General features: G+C 48.5%; 1 protein-coding gene and 1 pseudogene across 1 annotated transcript in view; one reads left to right on the forward strand and one right to left on the reverse strand.

Moving 5' to 3' along the window:
• Positions 1-5,278, forward strand: part of ZNF74 (zinc finger protein 74) — a 12,809-nt gene extending 7,531 nt beyond the window's left edge. Inside the window, 4 exon segments of the mRNA XM_007119061.4 lie at positions 994-1,120; positions 1,536-1,631; positions 2,042-3,559; positions 3,562-5,278. Coding sequence (XP_007119123.1) covers positions 994-1,120; positions 1,536-1,631; positions 2,042-3,559; positions 3,562-3,605 — 1,785 coding nt within the window. The 3' untranslated portion in view covers positions 3,606-5,278.
• Positions 5,279-6,619: 1,341 nt separating this feature from the next.
• Positions 6,620-6,742, reverse strand: LOC112064152 (uncharacterized; annotated as a pseudogene).
• Between the last annotated feature and the right edge of the window lie 9,972 nt (positions 6,743-16,714).

The following is a 16,714-nucleotide window of genomic DNA, read 5'->3' on the forward strand; positions in this document are numbered from 1 at the left end:
CACCCTATGGTCTGCCCTTTTTTATTGTTTTAGTATTTATTTATTTGGCTGTGCTGGGTCTTAGTTGCGACAAGCAGGATCTTCGTTGCCGCGTGCAGGGTCTTCAGTTGCAGCTCTTGGGATCTTTTTAGTTGCGGCATGAGGGATCTAGTTCCCTGACCAGAGATCGAACCCGGGCCCCCTGCATTGGGAGTGCAGAGTCTTAACCGCTGGACCACCAGGGAAGTCCTTGCCTATCTTCTAATGCATCCCTGTCATGACTGTATGTGGCCTGGGCTGCTCTTTGTTCTCTTCTCATGGGACAGGCGCTGGGTCTCCAACCTCTTGGCGTGCCCAGCTGGTGAGGTAAGAAGCCCTGGCCGGCAGAATACTGGCGTTCCAGAGCAGGAATCACATAAGGGAAGTCATTTGGGACTTTCAGGACCGGAGTGACTGAGTCGGGGGGGGTTACCCCAAGACCAGGGGCCAGTGTTGGGGGAAAGTGGGAGCAGGTTGCGAGGGGGTGGGCTGGGCTGTGGCCCCAGGAAGGCAAGGGAGCAGGGGTCTGGCGGGAAGAAGTGGGGAGCAAGCAGGAAGGACATGGAGCAGTACAGGGTCCTTCCTTAGGGTGCAGTGAGGGCTTCCTGTCTGGGATTGGGGTCTTTTGCAGTGGTGGGACTTGAATAGGGTTTTGGGCTCTTTGTATTATATTCCAAGTTCTGTAAGTTAGCCAGAACTTATGGCCTCAGCCTGTGCCCCCACTGCAGCACCTACACACGGGCTGCCCAGTTAGCTGGGCCCTCCCGGGCCTGCCTCCCAGGCCAGGCCGCGTGGCAATTCCTGGCCGAGTTGTGGTGTGTACGTCGGGGCTGTAGGACAGATGGTGTCTACAGCCCTATTTTCTGCGCGCAGGAGGTCACCCGAGGTTATCTCTGCTACTGAGGTCCTTAGTCACCCCAAAACGCAAGTGGACTGACTCCCATCCTGGGTGAGAGAGAACGTGTGTCATTCCAGGAATTGGTGACTTTCAAGGACGTGGCCGTGGACTTCACCCAGGAGGAGTGGGGACAGCTAGACTCCCCTCAGAGGGCCCTGTACCGGGATGTGATGCTGGAGAACTACCAGAACCTTCTCGCCCTCGGTAAGATGGCTCCCAAGGTGAGGAGGCCACAGTCTGGGCATCTTCTAGTCTGTATGTGTTCCTGAGTCTCCAGATACCACAAGTGTTCCTTGTGGTATCTGCCCCAGGTCCTCGTGGCACCAACTGGCATCTTTGCCTGGAAGTGTGGCTGGTCCCGGGGTGGGGCCCAGAGGAAAGGGAGGGGGTGGACAGGTCCCTGGAAGCCCAGCCTGCCCTAGATGGAGGATGTCAGTACCTGTGGGGTCCTCAGAGCACACACGTCAATATTGGTTCCATGTCTGAGGCCCCCTTCCTTGGAGCTGGCGCCACCTCTCCATGCCTCAGGCCGCTGGGGCCACTCCAGGGCCACTGGGCCTGTGGGCTGGGTCTGGAGAGCCCAGCACCCAGAGCCACGCTGCTTTCTCCCCTCGCACAGGGCCTCCTGTCTGCAAGCCAGACGTGATCTCTCACCTGGAACGAGGCGAGGAGCCATGGTGGGCGCCTAGAGCTGTCCCTGGAAGGGCTGGTCCAGGTGAGCGGGATGCAGTGGGAGGATGTGGAGTCCCACCCCACTGCCCCATGGGGCCCACTTTCCTTCCGCAGTTCACTGCCCTGCTCCGTCGGCACCTGCTCAGTGCCCCTCCTGCTCCTCTGTCCTCCCCGTCCCCGCCCCCCCGGTCCCCCCGGCTCTTTTCAGAATCCCCTGGCTTCTTCAAGGCTCCTTTCCCTCTTTCTTCCTCCTCTTCGCTGCTTGCCGGCCTGCCTGCCTTGCCCTGAGCGCTCCCCTCCGCGCAGCCCTGAGCTTGTGTGCTCTCTCTCCCCCTGCTGGTCTCTACTCTCTCTCTCTCCTGTACTTGCCTGCGCTCCCGGCAGATCTCAGCCCTGCGCCCCAGCGCCGCACCTCCGCCTGCTCTCAGAAGGTAGTATCTTCATTTCTTACAGAACCAGAACTGGAGCCGGGGCCCGAGGTGGAGGAGCCATGGTCTCAGCAACTGTGCGTTTACAAAGAAGAACCGTCATGGGAGCCGACCGCAGGTGGGCTGGCAAGGTCCGGTCTCCACAGCCCCGGTCCTGGCGACAGGGGCACCCAGGGGGGCCTGGCGACTGCTCTGTCACAATGTGAGGCCGCCAGGGACGGTCCCACAGAGGAGCAGCGATGGGGCCATGTGGTGTCTGAGGAGGCTCTTGGCCGGAGGTGCGCCCTCCTGGCCCAGCCCAGCCTTCCCGCAGAAGGAGCCTCTCCGGACGGCTGCGTGGGGAGCGTGCAGTCCAGCAGAGCCAGGCGTCGGAGCCCGGGTGCCGGGAGCGGCCCATTCACGTGTGGCGAGTGCGGCAAGGCCTTCCAGCGGAGCGCGGCCCTGGCGCTGCACCGGCGGTGGCACGCACGAGAGAAGGCCTACAAGTGCGGCGAGTGCGGCAAGGCCTTCACCTGGAGCACCAACCTCCTGGAGCACCGGCGCGTCCACACCGGCGAGAAGCCCTTCCTCTGTGGCCAGTGCGGCAAGGCCTTCAGCTGCCACTCGTCCCTGAACGTGCACCGGCGCGTCCACACGGGCGAGCGGCCCTACAAGTGCGGCGCCTGCGACAAGGCCTTCAGCTGCAGCTCGCTGCTCGGTATGCACCTGCGCGTCCACACCGGCGAGAGGCCCTACCGGTGCGGCGAGTGCGGCAAGGCCTTCAACCAGCGGACACACCTGACGCGGCACCGCCGGATCCACACCGGCGAGAAGCCCTACCGGTGCGGTGCGTGCGGCCGGGCCTTCGCCTGCCACTCGTCCCTGACGGTGCACGAGAAGCTCCACAGCGGGGACAAGCCCTTCCAGTGCGGCGACTGCCAGAAGGCCTTCAGCAGCCGCTCCCGCCTGACTCTGCACCAGCGTGCCCACACGGGCGAGAAGCCCTTCAAGTGCAGCCAGTGCGGCAAGGCCTTCAGCTGCCACTCGTACCTGGTGGTGCACCAGCGCGTCCACAGTGGCGAGAAGCCCTTCCGCTGCAACGAGTGCGGCAAGGCCTTCAGCTCCCACTCCTACCTGATTGTGCATCAGCGCGTCCACACCGGCGAGAAGCCCTTCGACTGCAGCCGCTGCTGGAAGGCCTTCAGCTGCCACTCGTCGCTCATCGTGCACCAGCGCGTCCACACTGGAGAGAAACCCTATAAGTGCGGCCAGTGCGGCCGGGCCTTCAGCCAGAATCACTGTCTCATTAAACATCAAAAGACCCACTCCACGGAGAAGCCCTTTAAGTGTCATGAGTGTGGTGAGGTGTTCGGCTGGAGCGGCCCCCTGGCGGAGCACCGCAGGCTCCACAGCGGGGAGAAGCCCTTTGCCGTCCAGTTCGACAAGCGCTTGCTGAGCACCTACTACGTGCCTGGCAGCCTACTGGGTACGGGGGGCTCCGGCGGGAGCAGCGTGGGCCCTGTCGATGCCCTAGGCATGGCTGAGCTCCTGGGCGTGGTCCCGCCCTTGGCCGGCAGGAGTTCCCCATGGGCAGCAACCCCAGAAATTAACTCATGTGTGCGAGAGACACCCACCTGCCCAACTGGAAACACCCGTTAAGGCTGTCACCTCCTGGGAAGGGATCCACCGTAGGAGAGGAGAATTGAGCGCGTTTGAGGATGTACCGTCGTCCTGTTTTTTTTTTTTTTCCATCCTCTTCTTTGATGGGTTTGGAAGTCACTGAGGGGGGGACAGATCTTCCCTGCATATGAAAAGGAGGTATGTCAGTCATGTGTCCTTGGACAGCCTCTTGGTGTGATTTTGATCTGGAATTTCCTTTGTAAACTCTTATGTTTAGAATGATAATTTAAAAAAAAAACAATTATGAACAGTATTACTTCTAAGTGAACGTTATATTCCAGGAGAGGAGAATAAGCTCAGGTGGTGGGCATTTGGGAAAAAGCAAATTTCCTGGACTCGCTTCACTCATATAGCTCTGCTGCAGAGTCATGTTGTTAGTGACAGTGCAGCTGTCTTGGAACCTGGCCCAGCATCCGCATAGCCGGGTGCTAACATGCCAGCCTCATGCTTGGCCACCTCGTCCATGCTGGAAGCTGGGAGGACACAGGGTGTGCTTCCAGGGTGCAGTGTTGGCACACAGGTGTCTGGAAGCACACCTCCACCCCGGCTGGCAAGGCCACCTGCAGGGCCGCTTAGGTACCACGTAGCTCAGCCCTGTGAGAGGAGCTGGGCCCCCTGCTCCCCGGAGAAGGAAAAAGACGGTGTTCATCTGGGACTCGTGTCATTTCTTCTCAGTTCTAAGCAGATATAAGCTGCCTTCTCAGTGATGATACTTCACATTTGTATAAAGTGCTAGAGCTTATGAAATGCTTTTTAGTATACTTTTTAAACTATGGAGGCAAAATAACCACATTTCAGAAAATACGGAATTAAGGGGAAAACACCCATAATTCTTAATAAAATTGCATTTCGCACTTTGGTACGTTACCTTCTGCTTTTTGATATTGCATTTTTACATTAAACACGGTGTATACAGTCCAACATTCTAATCTTTTTCCCCTGCTTACCTGCAGAGCAGGACTTCTTTTTCCCACGGAGCCTCACTGTCTTTGGAGCTGTCCTTCTGGATGGGGGCGTGATGTTCTGTTAGCTGTTTGTTTGTTGGATGCAGAAGTTATTTACAAGTTTTCACTGTTACAAGTCATTCTTCATATAGCATCTTTTTGCATTTTCCTTCTTTAGTGTTGTCTTAGAGTAGATTTCTAGAAGTGAGAGTTTTGAGATAAAGGAAATGAACAGCTTAAGGCATCGTTTTAGTATATTTTTGGTTGTGTGATAACAAAGTAATACCGTCTCAGTGTGAGGAGAACCGACAGTAGTGGTCAGGCGCGTCCAGGTCCCAGAGGCCGACGCTGCTCCGACCTGGGTCCAGACGGCCTTGCTTCTGGGTGCCACGGCGATGATCCCAGGTGTCCGCCCCCATCGTTCCTCCACCGTCCCCGGGGCCGGTCTCAGGCCCTTCCTCCATGACAAATAGGGAAAGTTCTATTGGACAACTGCATTGGCAAAAGATAGATAAAATCTCGGTTTGATTCATTATCATACTCATTTTTCTTATTTTAAAAGAAATTCAAATGCAAACATCTTGGGGGGCCCCGGACACCACACCTGCTGTCTGCCTGGCGGGGCTGTTAACGCCCTCAGCTGAGAGCAGCACCTTGCTCTTTGATAACTGGTGAAGTTGAAATGGAACGTGTTCTTATTATTGGTCTTTCTTCCTGAAAACTGTTTGAAATACCCTTTGGCCCCCTTCCATTGAAGTCTCGATGTTCTTTTATTTACATATAAACTTTGTTTTCTGATAATATACATAATACATGTATATTGAAGAAATTTGGGGAAACAAATCAATTTTATAAGAATAAAAATGGGGCTTCCCTGGTGGTGCAGTGGTTGAGAGTCCGCCTGCCGATGCAGGGGACACGGGTTCGTGCCCCGGTCCGCGAAGATCCCACATGCCGCAGAGCGGCTGGGCCCGTGAGCCGTGGCCGCTGAGCCTGCGCGTCTGGAGCCTGTGCTTCTCAACGGGAGAGGCCAGAGGCCCGCGTACCGCAAAAAAACAAAACAAAACAAAGAATAAAAATGACCCTTAGAATCAGTTCACAGGTCATGACCTGGAGATGCATTTCCTTCTGGTTTTTTTCTGTGCGTGTATACACGTCTTTTCTTTTTTTTCTTTTTTTTTTTTACAAAAAAAGTGTAAAGGGCTTTATTATAGGCAAAATTATTTAAGCCAATAAATAAATTTTTAAGGAACTGTACACGTTCTGATTCATTCCACTGCCAATCACCTTAGCTTCTCCAGTATTAGAGTAATAATCTTCAAAATTGCCCTTTCAAAAAAGAATTTTTGTTCAATCCATAGTTGTGAGAGTCAGTCCACAGTTTTTTTGGGCTTCTTTGATCTCCAATGGAACATTGCCACACTTCAAAAATTCCCCTCTGGGCTTCCCTGGTGGCACAGTGGTTAAGAATCCACCTGCCAATGTGGGGGATACAGGTTTGAGCCCTGGTCCGGGAAGATCCCACATGCCACAGAGCAACTAAACCCGCGCCACTACTACTGAGCCTGCGCTCCAGAGCCCTCGAGCCACACTCCTGAAGTCCGGTGCCTACAGCCCGTGCTCTGCAACAAGAGAAGCCACCGCAATGAGAAGCCCGCGCACTGCAATGAAGAGTAGCCCCTGCTCACTGCAACTAGAGAAAGCTCGCGTACAGCAACAAAAACCCAACGCAGCCAAAAATAAATAAATAAAATTAATTAAAAAAATAAATTCCCCTCCTGCAGTCTTTGAGAAGCAGTTTCCTCAAGCAATTTACTGTACAACCATGTTTAGGGTCAGGAGATGGATCTGCCTGGTTCTGAATTTTAGACACCCTCTAAACATGCATTAAGTTCAAATCATATTCACTCCTAAGCTATCATACCCTAGAACAGTTAGCATATGCCAATACCTAAGAGAAAAAAAGTTTGACTGTTAGGTTTTTCACAGTTTATTAGCAGCTCTGTCTTGTAGTTCTTCTCCACAGATCTAGTCCTGTGAGAAAGGAAACCACATAGTTTCTCTGTGAGGCATTTCCAACCATGTAAGTCTACAGAAAAAGCCCCATCGATATAAACCTCAACTACACACGCTTTTCCTTTTCTTTTCTTTTTTTTTTTTTGGCTGCACTGCACAGCTTGCAGGATCTTCATTCCCTGACCAGGGATTGAACCTGGGCCATGGCAGTGAAAGCACCGAGTCCTAACCACTGGACTGCCCGGGAATTCCCAGTCACTTTTTATATTTGCCATTTTGATACATTAAGAATGTTACTTGCTCCTGGGCTTCCCTGGTGGTGCAGTGGTGAAGAATCCACCTACAAATGCAGGGGACACAGGTTCGAGCCCTGGTCCGGGAATATCCCACGTGCCGCAGAGCAACTAAGCCTGTGCACCACAACTACTGAGCCTGCGCTCTAGAGTCTGCAAGCCACAACTACTGAGCCCATGTGCCTAGAGCCCGTGCTCCACAAAAAAAGAAGTCACCGCAATGAGAAGCCTGCGCACCGCAACAGAGTAGCCCCCACTCGCCCCAACTAAAGAAAGCCTGTGCACAGCAACAAAGACCCAATGCAGCCATAAATAAATAAATAAATAAATAAATAGATTTAAGGATGTTACTTGTTCCTGTTTTTGACTGTTCTTCTCGTCATATGAATTGTCTAGTCCTATCTTTTGTCCACTATTCCATTCTTTTATGTATACACATGCATGCAATATATAAACATGCAATATACATATATGCAGTACAAATATACATATCAATATATACACATATACTTATATACAATACACACACATATGCAATATGTACACACATATTTGTCTGGAATGTACATTTTCTTTGTTACTGCATTTTTAGTGTACAGAGGTTTTTGAAGTCTGTGTAATCAGGTCTATTCAATTTTTCTTTATATTTTTACTTGGCTCTAAGAAAGCCCTTCCTTAAGTCCCTTTTTGGTTATATTATACATTTAACTCTTAAATCCATCCATCTGGGGTGTAAAAATCCAAGGTCCCTGCATCGTTCTTGAACTGCATTCCTCACTGGTCCATAGGCCTGTCTTTTCCATTATTGCTGCTCCATCATTCATTTTCATAGATGGTAGGACTGGGACCACATTTTAAGAAGGTCTAAAAAAATTTTTTTTTAATCTATTCTTCCAGATGAGCCAGGAATCATTTTCTCGGAACTCAGCCTCTTCATGCCCCTGCATATCTCATTGGGATTTTGATTAGAATTGACCAGTTTGTGAAGAATTAACATAGTTCTATATGATATTAGGTCTTCACATCAGAGAATGTGGTAAATGACTGTCCATTTAAGTCTGCATCTAACCATCAGAAAAGGTTTATAGTTTTCTTCATGTATGTTCATATATTTATTCTTAAATTCAGTCTAATTTTGTGGGGTTTGTAAATTGGCTCTGTGATAACATATATAGAACAACTCTTGACTGTAGGTATACTTTCGTCTATTTATTTTACACCCAGCAGCTTTACTGAGTCATTCTAGAAGGCCTCTAAGAGTTTATTGGTTTATCCTGTTTTCTAGGTAAAGTCATTACTTGGAAATAAAAAGCTTGCCTCTCCTTTTCATATAGATAGCCTTTTATTTCATTTCATCTTAAAACCCACATTGCCCAGCACTTCAGAGCGACACTGTGTTGGTGGCAGTGGTCACCTGTGGCAGACTTTGTTTGGGGTGAAGAGCAATACATGTCCACCTCAACACTTTGGCCTCTAAAACCATCACAGCTGTGGTGGTCACAGTTCTGACCAACAAAGTCTGCTACAGATTTTGGGGAAGTCTGCTTTCCTGATAGGAGATACTGCTTCTTTCTCCTCCTCTCTTCTTCCTGGAACTTGGATGCAATACCTGGAGGTGTGGTAGCCATTTTGCAACCATGAGATAATTGAGGACAGAGACCCACATAGTGGAATGGAAAATAAAAGGATCCTAGGCCTTGAATGGAATTTGAGCAGCCATTTCAGCCATTGACATTCAACTTCCTGAGTTCTTGCTATGGACTTTAGCTGTTTTTCTCACATTTGTCCTTCCCCACAATTGTATTCCTCACTGATACAGCATCTGGTTCATTTTGCTTGATGCACAGCAAACCAAAATGCTGAGACGCCCAGGTCTGTAGCCAAGCGAGGAGAACTAGCATCAGATCTGTCTCCCCAAAGACAAGGAGCTGGGGTACTTATGGGATGAAGAGTAAAGCAGCAGGGCAGTCTGAGTGGTGGGGAAAAGTGATTGGAAAAAGGTCTTATGACTGTTGTTTTGCGCAGGTGTAACTAAGCTAGAGGCCTCTGCATATTCAAAAAGTCACTGAGGGGGCTTCCTTGGTGGCACAGTGGTTGAGAGTCCGCCTGCCGATGAGGGGGACGCAGGTTCGTGCCCCGGTCTGGGGGGATCCCACATGCTGCGGAGCGGCTGGGCCCGTGAGCCGTGGCCGCTGAGCCTGTGCGTCCGGAGCCTGTGCTCCGCAACAGGAGAGGCCACGGCAGTGAGAGGCCCGCGTACCGCAAAAAAAAAAAAAAAAAAAAGTCACTGAGGACTCCCCTGGTGGCACAGTGGTTGGGAATCCACCTGCCAATGCAGGGGACACGGGTTCGATCCCTGGTCCGGGAAGATCCCACATGCCGTGGAGCAGCTAAGCCCACTCGCCACAACTACTGACCCTGCGTTCTAGAGCCCGCGCTCCACAACTGCTGAAGCCTGTGTACCTAGAGCCCATCCTCTGCAACGAGAAGCCACCACAATGAGAAGCATGCACAGCACAACAAAGAGTGGCCCCCGCTTGCTGCAACTAGAGAAAGCCTGCATGCAGAAACGAAGACCCAAAGCAGCCAAAAATAAATAAAATAAATTTAAGAAAAAAGAACTAAAGATTGTACATCACCAAGTATATAATGTGTTAGCATAGAAGTAAAATGCATTAAAAAAACCTTTTTTTTAAAGAAAGAAAGAAATGTCATTTAAAAAAAGTCGCAGAGCAGACACTCACACAGGCCCCCTTGGAGGGTGGCTGGTCTTATCCAGTCATAACCATCTCAGCTCAAACTAGACACAGCTGACTCCAAGGTCCTTGAAAACAACTCGGGCAAACACCTTAATGTTTAGACTCCAGGCCACCTGGAGGGCACGCAGTCTTAAAATGGCCTTGATGAGTGACAGCAGGTGGAATAGATTTGACTGATTATACACAGGTTCAGCCCACTGCCCATTTTTGATTGTTTCTCAACCTTGAGGAAGATGGACAATGGCCACGCTGGCCACTTCCTGCTGATAAGGGGTGTAGACCTAACAGGGGCTTGAGGAATGATACGGTTTAGCACTCATTTGAGAATATTCTCTTGTCTGGTTTCAAGTTAACATTTTGATCCCAGTAAACATACCACCCTCAGGCCAGCTGTTAAGGAATTCATAGAACCAAAATTCGTCATCAAAACCACAGACAGGGGAATTCCCTGGCATCCAGTGGTTAAGACTCAGTGCTTCCACTGCAGGGGGTGTGGGTCTGACACCTGGTCAGGGAACTAAGATCCTGCATGACTCATGGTGTAGCCAAAGAAAAAAATAACCACAAAGTGCACCCTAAGGGGACACATAGAATGTCAGATATATTGTTAAAATTTAGGCTCTTACTGGGACTCCTCTGGTGGCACAGTGGTTAAGAATCCACCTGCTGGTGCAGGGGACACAGGTTCAATCCCTGGTCCAGGACGATCCTACATGCTGCAGAGCAACTAAGCCCGTGTGCCACAACCACTGAGCCTGCGCTCTAGAGCCTGCAAGCCACAACTACTGAGCCCATGTGCCTAGAGCCCATGCTCCGCAACAAGAGAATCTACCACAATGAGAAGCCCGCACACCACAACAAAGAGTAATCCCCGCTCGCTGCAACTAGAGAAAGCCCGTGTGCAGCAAAGAAGACCCAACACAACCAAAAATAAAAATTAATTAACTAATTAATTTTTAAAATGTAGGCTCTTATAGGGATTTTAGGGAATTCCCTGGTGGTCGAGTGGTTAGGACTCCACGCTTTCACTGCTAAGATCATGGGTTCAATCCTTGGTGGCGGAACTAAGATCCCACAAGCTGCACAGCACGGCCAAAGAAAAAAAATTATATACACACACGCACATATATATATATATACACACACACACACACATATGGGTTTTATCTAGGACACTCAGGCAGGGATCAGTGTCTTACCTTTTTACATGTTGGAGCATCTGGATCATTATTCGTTTAGCTGAAACACTTAGGTATTAAATATGGAAGGGACTTAAGCTGGGGAAATAAGAACCATTTCTACAATATCCTAATCAAGTATGACCTTGACGGGGGCTACACACACCGGAGCTATTTATTTTTATCTGTGGACGCAAGGAGAGAACCGAATTTCAGCTTTGTCAAGGAAAGATGGGACGACAGGTGATGAGCCTAATCTGATATGTTACCTCTGAAGTCAAGGAAGTTAGGGATGGTTGAAAAATGAGTGACAGTCACAGTCAAGGGGTCAGCGTGATCAAATACAGAAAGAAGTTTTGGATGACAAATTCAACAGCTAGAGAGATGACCTGTTTTTGCCCAACTTTGAGAAATCCAAATCATTGAATTGTCTTTCCAAGCCTGGGAGGTTAGAAACAAAGAAAACATCACAAGAGAAAAGAACAGTCATTCTGGCAACTAGCAAGGTATTTAAATTGCCTTCTGGAAGAGGTAAAACTGTCACCGTATGCAGATGACATGATACTATATATAGAAAACCCTAAGAACTCCACACAAAAACTACTAGAACTGATAAATGAATTCAACAAAGTAGCAAGATTTCTTTATACTAACCATGAAATATCAGAAAAGGAATGTAAAAAAAGAAAAATACCTCTTAAAATTGCACCAAAAAAAAATACCTAGGAATAAACCTGACCAAGGAGGTGAAAGACTTATACACTGAGAACTATAAAACATTAATAAAGGAAATTAAAGAGGATTCAAAGAAATGGAACGATATCGCATGTTCTTGGACTGGAATAATTAATATTGTTAAAATGGCAATACTACCCAAAGCAAACTACAGATTTAACATGATCCCTATCAAATTGCCCATGATATTTTTCACAAAACTAGAACAAATAATCCAAAAATTTATATGGAACCATAAAAGGCCCAGAATTGCCAAAGCAATCCTGAGGGGAAAAAAAAAAAGCTGCAGGAGGTATAACCCTCCCAGATGTCAGACAATACTACATAGTTACAGTAATCAAAAGTGTGGTATTGGTACAAAAACAGACATACAGATCAATGGAACAGAATAGAGAGCCCAGAAGTATACCCACACACCTATGGTCAATTAAACTTTGACAAAGGAGGCAAGAATATAAAATGGGAAAAAGTCTCTTCAGCAAGTTGTGCTGGGAAAGTTGGACAGCCACATGTAAATCAACGAAGTTAGAACACTCCCTTACACCATGCACAAAAATAAACTCAAAATGGCTTAAAGACTTAAACATAAGATGTGACACCATCAAAGTCCTAGAAGAGAACATAGGCAAAACATTCTCTGACACGAATCATACCAGTGTTTTCTTAGGTCAGTCTCCCAAGGCAATAGAAATAAAAGCAAAAATAAACAAATGGGACCTAATCAAACTTACAAGCTTTTGCACAGCAAAGGAAACCATAAACAAAATGAAAAGACAACCTACAGAATGGTAGAAAATATTTGCAAATGATGCAACCAACTAGGGCTTAATCTCCAAAATATACAAACAACTCATGCAGCTCAATAACAAAAAAACAAACAACCCAATAGAAAAATGGGCAGAAGACCTAAATAGACATTTCTCCAAAGAATACATACAGATGGCCAATAGACACATGAAAATATGCTCAACATCACTCACTAATCATCAGGGGAAGCAAATTAAAACCACAATGATATACCACCTCCAGATGGCCAATAGGCACATGAAAAGATGCTCAACATCGCTAATTATTAGAGAAATGCAAATTAAAACTACACTGAGTTACCACCTCACATCGGTCAGAATGGCCATCATTAAAAAGTCTATAAATAACAAATGCCGAAGAGGGTGTGGAGAAAAGGGAACCTTCCTACGCTGTTGGTGGGAATGTAAGTTGGTGCAGCCGCTATGGAAAACAGTATGGAGGTGCCTCAAAAAACTAAAAATATATTTACCATATGATCCAGCAATCCCATTCCTGGGCATATATCTGGAGAAAACCATAATTTGAAAAGATACATGCACCCCAATGTTCATTGTAGCACTATTCACAATAGCCAAGACACAGAAACAAACCTAATGTCCATCAACAGATGAATGGATAAAGAGGATGTGGTATATTTATACAATGGAATATGACTCGGCCAGAAAAAAGAATGAAATAATGCCATCTGCAGCAACATGGATGCAACTAGAGATTATCATACTAAGTGAAGTAAGAAAGAGAAAGACAAATACCATATAAAATCACTTATATGTAGAATCTAAAATATGGCACAAATGAACCAATCTACAAAACAGAAACAGACTCACAGACATAGAGAACAGACTTGGGTTGCCAAGGGGGAGGGGGTTGGGAGAAAGATAGACTGGGAGTTTGGGATGAGCAGACGCAAACTATTACATATAAGATGGATAAATAACAAGCTCCTACTGTACAGCACAGAGAACTATAACCAAACTCCTGGGATAAACCATAATGGAAAAGAATATAAAAAAGAATATATATATGTGTATAACTGAGTCTTCTGTACAGCAGAAATTAACCCAACATTGTAAACCAACGATACTTCAATTAAAAAAAAATTGCCTTCTAAAGAGTTTCACTTTACCAAAGTCAGCTATGCATCAATCCCTATACCTTCATTTCTTGCTCACAGCATTTTTTAAAAAATTAATTAATTAATTTATTTTATTTTTGGCTGCTTGGGTCTTCGTTGCTGCACGGGCTTTCTCTAGTTGAGGCGAGCGGGGGCTGCTCTTCATTGCGGTGCACAGGCTTCTCATTGTGGTGGCTTCTCCTTCTGCAGAGCATGGGCTCTAGGCTCACGGGGTTAAGTAGTTGTGGCACACAGGCTCAGTAGCTGTGGCTCGTGGGCTCTAGAGCACAGGCTCAGTAGTTGTGGCTCACAGGCTTAGTTGCTCCATGGCATGTGGGATCTTCCCGGACCAGGGCTCGAACCCTTGTCCCCTGCATTGGCAGGCAGATTCTTAACCACTGCACCACCAGGGAAGCCCTACACAGCTTCTTTTTGAGAACCAACTTAAGATGGCTAGGGAGTCATTTGCCAACACGGAGATGTCTGTGTCCCTTCAACTTCACCGAGGAAGGGGTCATGAGGACAACCGCCCAAAGTCCAGTCCAGGAAGGATGGAGCTGGTCTTCAGGATGGTTATCCTTCCAAGACTTCAGTCTAAAGGGTCATGGTCTCCCCCTTTAAGAACTTCCTAGGGAATTCCCCGGCAGTCCAGTGGTTAGGACTCGGTGCTTTCACTGCCGTGGGCCCAGGTTCCGTACCTGGTCAGGGAACTAAGATCCTGCAAGCCACTAGGTGCAGCCAAAAAAATCCAAAAAAACAAAAACAACAAACAAAAAAAACTTCCTAAAGGGGTTTTGCTACAACATAGAAGTTGGGGATCCAAGTGGGACCTAACCCGGTCATCACCAGGAGCCCCCGCGGTTGTTTCTTGGTGGGAACAGCAACCCTGGCGAGAACTTCCCTCCATCAAGGAGCAGCTGTCTGTCCTTGTGAGTTCAAAACCTGAGTGTCGGGCTTCCCTGGTGGTGCAGTGGTTGGGAGTCCGCCTGCCGATGCAGGGGACAAGGGCTCGTGCCCCGGTCCGGGAAGATCCCACAGGCCGCGGAGCGGCTGGGCCCGTGAGCCATTGCCGCTGGGCCTGCGCGTCCGGAGCCTGTGCTCCACAACGGGAGAGGCCACAGCAGTGAGAGGTCCACGTACCGCCAAAACAAAAACAAAAACAAAAACAAAAACAAAAAAACCTGAGTGTCTAACAGAGGGCTGACAACTCTTTTTCTTGGACACCTTACCGCCTCCTTCAACCAGGAAGTTCCGTCAAAACTGTATTCTGGTCTCGGGAGTCCTTTGTTGGACTGGCCATCAGAGTATCATCCACATCCTGGGGGCTCCCTCATTTAGGTGAGGGTCCCTCAAACCTGTGGTCAGGATTTCTCCCAATCTTGAGGGGAGGTTGTTAAATCGCGGAGGAAGTGCTGTCCAGCAGTACTTGTGTTTAACTCTTGTATCTTGTATTTGAAAGCAGACAATTCTTGGGATTCAAAACTCAGGTTATGCAAAAAAACAAAAAGTCCTTCAAATCCAATAGGGTGAACCAACAAATCTCTGCACAAAGTAGTGAGCAGTGTTAGGGTCTAGAGACGAGGATCTCCTACAATTTGATTCATTGCTCTGAAGTGGGGTACAAACTGATATCCACCTGTGCCTGGTTTCTGGACTGGTAAAGGTGGAGTCTTATAAGGTGACCAGCAGGGATGTATTAAGTCATATTCCAGGAAGGCAGGGGTTGAATTCCACACTTTGCCGGCTCCTTTCATAGGAAGGGCTTTAAGTTTGGAATTTTTGCTCCGGGACAGAGCCTAACCCGTATAGGCGCAGCCTCCTGCCCCCACACACCCCACACCTCCAGACTCACCTCCCGCAGGATATCTTTCCCAGTGGCTGCAGGCTTTTCTCTTTGGGGGTTGAGAGCCTGCTCTTGTGATGCTTCAATGTCCATTCGTCCAGGTGTAAAGGTAACCCTGGTATTTAGTTCGTAAATCTCGTACAGAAGGGTATGCTCCATCTGACAGTCTAGCAGCTGGAGAAAAGGCTTTTTGAAGGTTTCTCCTGACACCCCAGTTACTAACAGTCTCAGAAGAAAGTTTAGAAAACTGGGTATTTAAAACTGAGTAAGGGGCCCCCGCGTCCATCACAAAGTCAAGTTGATTTCCAAACGTCATGGTCACCGGGGCTCTGTGTGGGACATGGGGATGGACTCAGTGGGATTTAAAGGGCTCCCCAGGGCCCCGTCATTCGTGGTCACCGTCATGCTTAGCTCAGGCAGCTGATGCGCCACCTGTTTACCTTCTTCAAGAGTCTGATTTAGGGGCTTCCCTGGTGGCGCAGTGGTTAAGGATCTGCCTGCCAATGCAGAGGACATGGGTTCTATCCCTGGTCGGGGAAGATCCCACATGCCATGGAGCAACTGAACTCGTGTGCCACAACTACTGAGACAGTGCTCTAGGGCTCACGTGCCACAACTACTGAGCCCTTGCACCTAGAGCCTGTGCTCCGCAACAAGAGAAGCCACTGCAATGAGAAGCCCGCGCACCGCAACGAAGAGTAGCCCCCATTGGCAGCAACTAGAGAAAAGCCCCCACGCAGCAACGAAGACCCAATGCAGCCTAAAAAAAAAAAATAAAAGGCTGATTTAGGGCGGGACTCTCTTTTAGGATGTGTTCCTGCTCTTTGCAATATGCACATTGGCAGGATCCCGCTATCAGGTGCCCCTTTCAAGTGGGAGCTTAGGCCGCTTACCTCCTTGGTTTGGTTGGGCTCTTCCCTGGGTTCAGTCAGCTGCCAGCAGAGTGGCCCGATTCATTCTTCGTTGTTCCCTTTTCTCCTGAACCTGGTCTCTGCCGTTAAGAGCTTTGAAGGCAACTTAACAAGTTGAAAGGTAGGTGTTCCTAAAGCCCCCTGACTTTTCGAAGTTTCTTCTGTATGTTAAAGGGCCGCTCTGGCCAATGAGAATCACACTGACCACCTTTGAATTCTTTGGGGCCTCAGGGTCTGCATCTGTATTGCCTGGAGGCTTTACAGACACTGCCTAGAAATTCTGAAGCCTCCTCATTTGATCCCTGTCTTACCTCCTCTGCTTTAGTAAGGCTTCCGTGTCTTGGCCCCTTCTTCACAATCCTGCAAGAATGCGATCTCCATAATGTTTGAGTTTCACCCATCCCCAGCACTCACATCCCAATTAGGATCTGCTGTTGGC

The sequence above is a fragment of the Physeter macrocephalus genome, chromosome 19 (assembly GCF_002837175.3).
Source record: "Physeter macrocephalus isolate SW-GA chromosome 19, ASM283717v5, whole genome shotgun sequence".
Lineage (NCBI taxonomy): Eukaryota > Metazoa > Chordata > Mammalia > Artiodactyla > Physeteridae > Physeter > Physeter macrocephalus.